Source organism: Artemia sp. Qi Xiang Cuo, chromosome 1 (genome assembly GCF_049724085.1).
Source record: "Artemia sp. Qi Xiang Cuo chromosome 1, ASM4972408v1, whole genome shotgun sequence".
NCBI lineage: Eukaryota > Metazoa > Arthropoda > Branchiopoda > Anostraca > Artemiidae > Artemia > Artemia sp. Qi Xiang Cuo.
In genome coordinates this window covers 86,952,651-86,962,043 of record NC_142794.1, presented here as the reverse complement: position 1 = coordinate 86,962,043, position 9,393 = coordinate 86,952,651, and the positions used below count along the sequence as shown (strand labels likewise).

At 33.5% G+C, this 9,393-nt stretch overlaps 1 protein-coding gene across 2 annotated transcripts in view; it reads right to left on the bottom strand.

Annotated features, from left to right (window-relative positions):
- The window catches only part of LOC148956866 (uncharacterized), a 159,013-nt gene that overhangs the window by 37,627 nt on the left and 111,993 nt on the right, over nt 1-9,393 (bottom strand). For both annotated transcript variants that reach the window (XM_089087625.1, XM_089087617.1), the window contains exon 5: nt 9,127-9,194. In XM_089087625.1, coding sequence (XP_088943751.1) covers nt 9,178-9,194 — 17 coding nt within the window. In that variant the 3' untranslated portion in view covers nt 9,127-9,177. The remainder of the gene's footprint in view (nt 1-9,126; nt 9,195-9,393) is intronic.

Below are 9,393 nucleotides of genomic sequence, written 5' to 3'. Positions count from 1 at the left end.
TACCCATTGAGAAGGAGGAGGGACAGGAGCAATTGAATCATAGATTGAAAAAATTGGGGGTATTTGTAATGGGATAGATTCTCAAAAAAAATATACATCAAAATTCCCCAATTAAAGTTACCCCAGTAAAGTAACATCACCAAAGAATGTAGATCCGAAAATTCAAGTAACCTACAAATCAAACAAATATCAAGCGTTCAATTTAAAATACTGAAATAAACTTAGCTAAGTAAACAAAAAATCTTTCCCACAGAAAATGTAACAAGTAAACCCGACTCCCCGTCTCCAAAGAATCCAATAAATATTAGCTTGACCAAATCTTAGATGACAGGTGACTAACACCTGTGTTCGAATAATAAGAGCTCGAAAATACCAAACTGACAAGAAAGTAAGATTTACAATACAAAAAAAATAGTCACTCGAGATGCAAAATATACTTGCTTAAGCTAATTGCATTGTTCTGGAGACTAAGTTTAAAACTGGGTATCTTAATGCAATTAAATTGTACTATCCTTTACCAATTTTAAAAGAAATAAAATATAAGTCCTCTGAAAATTAAGCGACACCCCGCCGGAAAAATGTTATAATATAAAACTTTGTTCGTTCGAAAAAATTCCAAAGTGATATCTTAAAAGTCACAAATTAAGCGATCCCCTGCTAGCAAAATATTGCAGTGTAGAATTTTTCATTGTTAGAAAAATTCCAGAGTGAAATATAGGAAGTCATAAGCTTTAATTAAACCCAAACAGCCCAATGGTGAAAACCTGTCCAATAGTACTGTAGGACAAACAGTGCAGCCAGTAGGGACTGAAAAGACACACCTTTAACAACGCCTAAACGTAACCTCCGGCAAAATCGCAGAGGATAGATAGTTAGGACTTACCAAATTTGAGTCAGTTTATTTACAGGAGTTTTTGTTTCGAAGAGTCTTTTTAGAATCTTCTAGGAGTATTTGAACAGTCTTTTTTTATCAGTCTCTATGTTGTAATGAACTTTTGAAGGAACATTTCACCAGTGTACAAACTTTGAGTTGTTTCATCTGTGCTGCTATTTTATTGATACAACCAAGAACTCTGCGACTATTATGTAAGCAACAATAAATGTACTATTATTTTGTTTTATTCTTTTGCGTTAATATTTCTCAAGCTCGTTAGTCCTTGTGGCTCCACTCGCTCCCAAGGGACACTGCAACTGTATAGTATGATTTCGACTCAGCATGGCCATTAGTACAAGCTCCCCAATTGAACTATTAATGTAAGCTCCCAATCCTAGAAGTTCCGCCTCCACTCAGGTAAGCCACTCGCGGACCGCCTGCCAAGAGTTTAGTTTTTGAAACCTCCCCATTAAGAAGCGGCATTTATCATTTCAACAAAAGAAAACCCCCCATTAGAATTGGCTTTAACTAACCAAGCTCTGCGATTGAATATTTTAAAAGAAAACCCCCCGTTAGAATTGGCGCGGTCAGTTTAAAGGAGCAAAAACACAAGGACAACATTGAAAAATAAAAGAGGGGAAAATCGTTGAGAAATATTAACCACAAGAAATTTTTTTTTCTCTTTGCATGCTTTGAAGGATAATTTTGTTTACATATTTTCAAGTGCAAAATTTTTTTTTTTAGGCCTAAATCCTCTGGAAATAGTAGCAAAAAAGAGTACATGTAATTAAAAAACATAAATTTTAATTAGTATCAAACAATTAAAAACCAGTACCGAATTTTAGCCCATAAAAAAAAAAAAAAAAAAAAAAAAAAAAAAAAAAAAAAAAACAATATGTCGTTAGATCAAAACGCACAATTATTAAAGCGAAAACTTATCGCCAAAACAGTGGAAATATCAAAATCACTACCCCCATATAACGGAGACTCAGATGTAGATGAATTTATTATCCAATTAAATCAATTTGTAGAGGTAACTCAAACAGACTTAAAATCATTAGTAGGGATGTTGTTAATGAGACTTAAGGGACAAGCACTAACATTCTTGAAGCAGATAGAAAATACGATAGGGGAAGATAACAATCTTCCTATAAACCCAATAGAAAAATTGCTAAAAGCGTTCCAAGAAAGATTCGTTGAAACCAGTTCAACACACAAACTAAAGCATGGTACGGTTTGTTTCGACGAAACACAAAATGTTAGAGAATATCTGCACAAAGTAATGGTATCTATTGAAGCCAAGTACGGAAAACAGTTTGGTCCCTTATACGATAAAATCGTACTAAATGCTTTCATGCAAAGATTAAGCCCCAAACTATACCGAATGTTAATATCAAAAAATATTCAAACGTTAGAACTAGCAGTTCAGGAAGTAGAAAGAATGATTGAAATTGACTCAATTGTTGCGAACCACAATAAATCAAGAATAAATAACGTAGAAAATTCAACTCCGGGACGATCACGAACAATTTCCCCAAATTTCTTTCCAAGAGACAACTCACACAAACCAAACAAAAATAGATCTCCAACCCCTACAAGACAAAGAATGGTACGTTTTGTACCCACGAATACGACAAACAACGCACAGAACCCCCCAATTATATGCTATGCATGTAATAAACAAGGACATATTGCCAGGGAATGCCGTACTAGAAATAACTTTACACCAGCAACCCCCAATTTTAATAACCGTTTGTTCAGGAGAACAAACTTAAATGCCCATGGGTCAGGAAGCTATAGAAATAACCCCCCACGTCTCCCCTCGTACCGCAACTCGGACCAACAAGGATTTATACACACAAATCCTTCCCAATATACGAATCCCCAAACCTATATAAATCCTTCCCCCAACCGACAAAATGATTATCGATTCCCCAACCCAAATACGCAACAAAACATGTACCAATATAATTCACGAACAGTGTATCCAACTAAATTTAACAGGAATACAGGTAATGACAGAGGATATTTTTTCCCCACAGTAAACGAAAGAAATTTTTCACCAATACAAAATGAACAAACGCCGCGAGCCGTCGGCGCGAGATATCCCAACCCACGCAATTATACGTGGCGACCAAGACACTCAAATTTCAATCAACTCGGAACTTCACTAGCATGTGAAATTCCCACCGAACCCCAATGTCAAACCCCAACTTATCAAATAAGCGCACAGGGAAACGAATCAGGCCCCCAAGAAAATTAACTGGGACCCTGGAGGCCAGTATTTTTTATAGGTCCCATCCAGTAATTGTACCTTCTTTTAGTGATAATAATGATATACTACCTATATTGAATAATTTTAGTGTTGCAAGTATTAACTTCAAAGCGTTAATAGATTCGGGTGCATCGGTTAACATAATAAATTCAAATGTATTATATTAAACGACAGAAAAATTTCAATATTCCCAATTTAACAAGTGTCACGGGGCATAAGCTGGAAGCTATAGGCTCCATATGCCTAGATGTGATAAAAGACAAAAGGATCTTTCCTACAAACTTCATAATCTGCACAAATTTCCCATACGAGGCTATAATTGGTGCTAATTTTCTAAAAACTAATAAAGTGTTATTAGATATAGCAAATAACAGACTCGTGTATCCACACGATCCTATTTTCCAACGCGTGGAGAGAGGGGAAGCAACAGTGAATAGAATCAAATCTTCTGTACCTCACGTCACGTCATTTTCTCCCACGGGACGAGAAAGAAAATCCAACAGCAAATGGATCGAGTCAGTAAAAGTAAAAATAGGAGAAATGCGGGAGTATAGACAAAAAGAGATAAAGAAAATAGCTGAATTTTGGAATGAAATAATAAATCCAAACAATATTGTAAGGGGAAAAATCTTGAAATCACCCCTACAACCAACCCCGACAGCGGAAGACTTGAAACAGCCAAGCGCCAACCTCAACGTAATAGAAAATAACTCGGAAGAGAAGTATTATGGGTTCACAGTACGTAAAACAAAAATCCCCCCAAAGACTATGCAAAGAGTACAAATCTCTCAAATGGTCACCCCTGTAAACGACAATTCCGAAATTTGGTTCGCATCCCCGTGTAAAGAAATTCCAGAAAATCTGTTTTGCGAAGAACAGATCATTTCATATGAAAAAGGCGAAGGTTTTATTTGGTTAACTAACACACATGAAAACGATATGATTAAATTGAAAAAAGGAGCATGTCTCGTTGAAATACAGGTTATTTCTGAGCACGAGCTAAACAAATGGAGATACTCAAAGGAAAGCTTAGTTAATAATATTGGAACTAGCAATCCTAAGAATAGGTACCCCCTAACAAAACCCCAATTTTTCGAAAAATTTAAATTAGATCATATCCTCCCTTATATTTTTTTTTCCGTACTTGGCTTAATTTTTTTTTATCGCTACAGCTTTTTCTAGGAAAATTTCTAGTTATAATTATTGATACAATTGGCAGTTGTTTTTTTTGACGATTGGTTTCATTCTTCCCTTAGCGGCTGTATGGCAATAACGTCATTATTGTTAACACAATTACTTATACAATTAAAATTACAATTACTTATACAATTACTGGTTTAATTACCTTGGTCGTTGGTTATAGTTTTTGTTCATGGTACCGCTGTTTTTGATAGCGAAGCGCTTCATTGATAGAGAGTCATCACAAGTAGAAGAAAAAAAAAGTAAAAAATTAATTAATGCCTCTTTTTTGCTTTAGCCTGTCCTACTTGTGTTTCGCAGGTACATTATTTTACGAATTCGTTAACTATTTGCGTATTTTCTTGATTAAGGAAGGTTTATTTTGTCATTCAAGCTGTTTAATCTGCACGAATGATACAAAATTAGTTTCTACATTACAGAGATTACTTGTCGAAGCAATATTATTTATGGTGTAACATATCGGGCTCAAAGATATGTTAATTAGTGTTCGACTACGCCATTACAGGAACTAAACTAAACAAATTGTTTAAGTTGGTCGATGATAAAAGTCTCCTTTTTTTGTTTTTTTTGTATGTTTTATTTTTTTTCTGGGGACACGCCTCCTATTAAGGATTGTATGGCATCTCTACGGGTCAAAATTTATGCACGAGATCGGTATTTATTTTTTACAATTTTGGTTTACTTTTCGCTTACGGGTTTATTACATTGAATTTCTGACGATACTTTTCTTTTTGAAAGAGAATTCTACATTTATTTTATATGTTCTTGATTATACTGCATCATTCTATGACCAATATATGATCAACTATCTGAAAAAAAAATGTCGAGACTTCTAAAAGAGGAAACAAAAGAGAAATCTTTAGTTCCTACGAAAGGACTTATCCCTTACTAAAATGTTCTATTACGTTTCTATAGGTTGAAGTCTGCCTATCGAATTTAGTATTTTAAGTCCTACAATTTTGATTTATCTTCAAGTTTTATAGGGATTTTATGTGGGATTTATTTTTACATTTTTCTTGCGAACTATTTTTACGTTTTTTAAGGTTATTAAAATGTTCGTTTTACATCAATTTTCTAGCAATTAATTTCCTTTATTCACTTAGATTTTGGAACGGAACTTTGTATTATTTTATTTATTTTCTGTTATGCCAGACCACTCAATGAGCAATATACGACTAAATATGTAATTAAGGATATATCGTAGATATCAATTTTTGATGGCAAGTTATATAATCTTTTTTTTTATAATCTCCTCAGTTTTGTCAGGGCCAAAATTTTTTTGCTGCGAGGGTCTTGATATTTGAGAAACATCTTGGTATGGTAAGCTAATTTTTAGTTTTTAGGCGAATAGACCATTAATTATAGGTATGCAATTAACTCAGAGTACACGATATCACACGGGTCAAATATTTTTCTTGTTAATAAAGAAATGAAAAGTGAAGACGATTTAAATCGAGGCCAATATTCTTATGTGATTTGGCTATACTACCGTAAATATTAATGGTCTTAACTATGTTTGGAAATCGCGGGCTTCGATTACGATTATGTAGGCCCCTTATTTTTGCTGACTTTTATTTGGAAGAATACTTCTAATTGCTACTTGCGCTAAAGCCTTTTCGAGTTTTATTGTGAAATTTGGTTAAATTGGTTTGTGAACTATTTAAATATAAGAAGGGATTTGAAGGAATAGTAAGGACTGCCTTTGTTGTTCCGATTGATTAAGAATTCTTTGTCTATAATAACGAAAATTTGCATTACTAATTAAGGGAAAATTAGCGCATTTCCCATTCTTTGTATTTGAGTGGAGGCCAACTAGTACACATGGTGCATGCTAGGGTGACTAAATAATCGTAATGTGACAACTGCGGCTTCTACCGGTATTAAGGGTATTTGTTTTTTTCGTATTAATTGGTTGGTACACGCCTTTTTGAGGTAAAACAAATGAAAACACACGGGGATAAGGCTGAGGATGGCCAAATTTCGCCGTTTTGGCTTTTGTAATTTTTTGGAATGCATTGGAGTTTGTGGTTTTGTTCGGAGGAACATGTAAGCGAGTCTATCAATTTAACATTATTGTTTGTTTGAATTATTTTCGATTGGTTAATTTTTTGCAGAATTTTCAGTTCATATTATGACTGAGGCCTGCTTCTGTTAATTAGATTAACAGCGGCCCTATATCTATAATTCGGTTAATTATCGTATGCTTATTTGTAGCTAAATCATGCCTCGCATTGTTACTCTCTTACATATACATATATATACATATATACATATATATATATATATATATACACATACATACATACATACACACATATATACACATAATGGAGCTCTTTACTCTTCTTTGAAAACTTATTTTATAGAAAGTTTTCTAAATTAAAACAAATGTAAGACAGCGCCATTCCGCCCGGGGGGGGGGAGGGAGCTGGTTCCCCTTGCCCCCTTATGTGCGCCCACGAATGATAAGGAAATAACAAGGGTGATAATGTTGCTGTAATAATTTATCAAAGATAATGCAATAATAATCAAATAGTAACCATAATTTTACTCCACAATCTTGAGAAACAGACTCTCTCTGTTATTATTTTTGGAAGAAACACTGCTTAGCATAAAATTAATTGAACTCCGACAGTATCAACAAGGAACTATTCCTTAGTTTGATGGATTTTTTTTTTTTTTTACAATTACAGGCTGCATATTTTTACTTATTGTACGACTATAACGTTTCTGTGCTAAATAGATTCTACTTCTCCAGTTTCTTAACATACGCTGAATTTTTATGTGGATTTCACATTATATATTTAATTTTCTATGCTAACTAGTTAAGTAATTTTACGCTAAGCACAACTTTCCTATCTTTGACAAGGTATTTTAAACTAAACTAACTTCACAATCCAAAAAAATTATCAGGGTTATTTAAGGGGCGAAAGCTGTCCAAGTCTCTTCAAGGCTATCTCTTCAGTGTTAAAGAAAAATGTTAAATGTTAAAGTGCCTGGACTTCGTTCGCCCCTTAACTAATGCATTTAAACTAATATGATTCATAATAAGCAAATAATTCAAAAATAAAATAAAGAATATCAAAGAATGATTTGACCTTCAATTTGTTTAGAATATTTTAAATAATATATGCAGACTGGATAACTCTTCAGTAATATTTCATTCATTTTTTTTTAATTGAGTTACAATTTTTAAAGCTATGCAACAAAAACAGCATAGAAGTTTTCTATTTTATCCAGAAAAGTTGTCGGCGGGGGGGGGGGGAATTTCGGTTTTACAAGTTTCCCATTGGTTTAAGTTTAGTGTTTGATACTTAAGATCGAAGCCCTCATTTTGACACCTTAGTAAAAGTCTATCACCATAGACAAAACAATTAAAAGCATTTTTTTTTTATGAGGGTAGATCAAATGCAAACGGTACTTTTTTTAGGGCTTATAATACAGAAATAAGTAAGTGGCCATCTCTACCTGTTTTAAGTAGGCATGCAAGAAGGCAGTCACAGGGTCCTATCAGACCTATTTTCTCGCGGAGGGGGGGGGGGGGTATTTTCCAAGGGAAAAAGGTATCACGGGTGAATTTAAATGGAAGAGAATTTCCGGGGGAGGGGAACTATATGAAAAACGATCAGAAATGAAATAAAAATAAGTCTTTTTTTCAAATTGAAGTATACTACGGAAAATTTTTCAGGCGGAATAGTCCGCAAGAAATTTTTCAAGAGGAATTTTCAGCAGGGGTGCAATCGTGAGGGCGGAGGTGCTGGGGAGGAAATTTTCAAGGGGGAATTTTCCATGGAGGGGGAGGCGGGTTTGCAGCATTAGAAAATGATCAGGAATTAAATAAAAGAACAATTTTTTTCAACTGAAAGTAAGGAGTAACATTAAAACAAAATTAATAGAGATTATTCCGTAAATGAGCGGGGCTGTCCCCTCCTCAATATCCCCTTCTTTACGCTAAAGTTTGAATTTTTGTCCCAATTCTTTAAGAACAAATTACGAAACACAAGGGCTTTTTAATTAGAATCAGAAGCATTTTTAAAAGTACTAAACAAATTTAGCGCGAAGACCGAGGGATTGAGGAGGGGACAATCCCCCTTATATGCGGAACAATTTCAGTTCGTTTTAAAATTTAACTTTACTCCTTACTTTCAGTTGAAAAAGATTTTTAATTTTTTAATTTAATGAACCAGAAGGAATATATGGAATCTATTGTCATACAATTTTCATATCTTTAAACAATTCGAACATCCGCTAGGATCGGTGAAAAATATTACAGAAAAATTATCTCCTTGGCTACGCCACTGTAATCATTTATGTATGATCATCGTTTTGTATATTTTATCTTATTTAAATGTATTTCTATCCTAAGGATTCTGCAAACATGAAATATTGCTTTACACCACATATCTTGATAAGCAAAATTTATGGTTCGATATTTTACCAGACACTAAAATAAATAAGGATTTTACAACGTTTTACATTCAAAATTTCTTCAACAAGAAAACAAAATAGAAATTAGAATCTGTCACAAAATTTAATAGCTTGTCAAACAATATAAAGTCACAAAAATACTCTAAATAAAAATATTTTTTAACACTAAAAAATAATTAACAAAATTTAACGACATGAACGAAATGTTGTTTATCAACATATTACGAAAATTATCTAAAGTTATTATAGATGGTAAACAAAATCTTAGCAATTTGACTAGATTCACATCACTTTCCCCTAACGAATGTCAGAAATTCTTCGCGTGTTTTTGAATTTGATCTAAACTCACCCAGCATTGAAGAAGTAATTGTTTTACTATTGATCTTCTGAACACCTCTCATCACCATACACATGTGACTGGAAAACGAAAAGAGAGGAATGAGAAAATAAAACAAGAAACCGAAACTTTTTAATACTAAGACGAGTTTGAGTTACAATCTAATGAAAATCAAAGTATTTTTAGCACTAAAGCTAGGGTTAATACTTTTTTCTACGATATTTCACTAGGACATTTTCAAGTAGAATTCAAAACTGACGCCTCTAATAGCAATTTCTA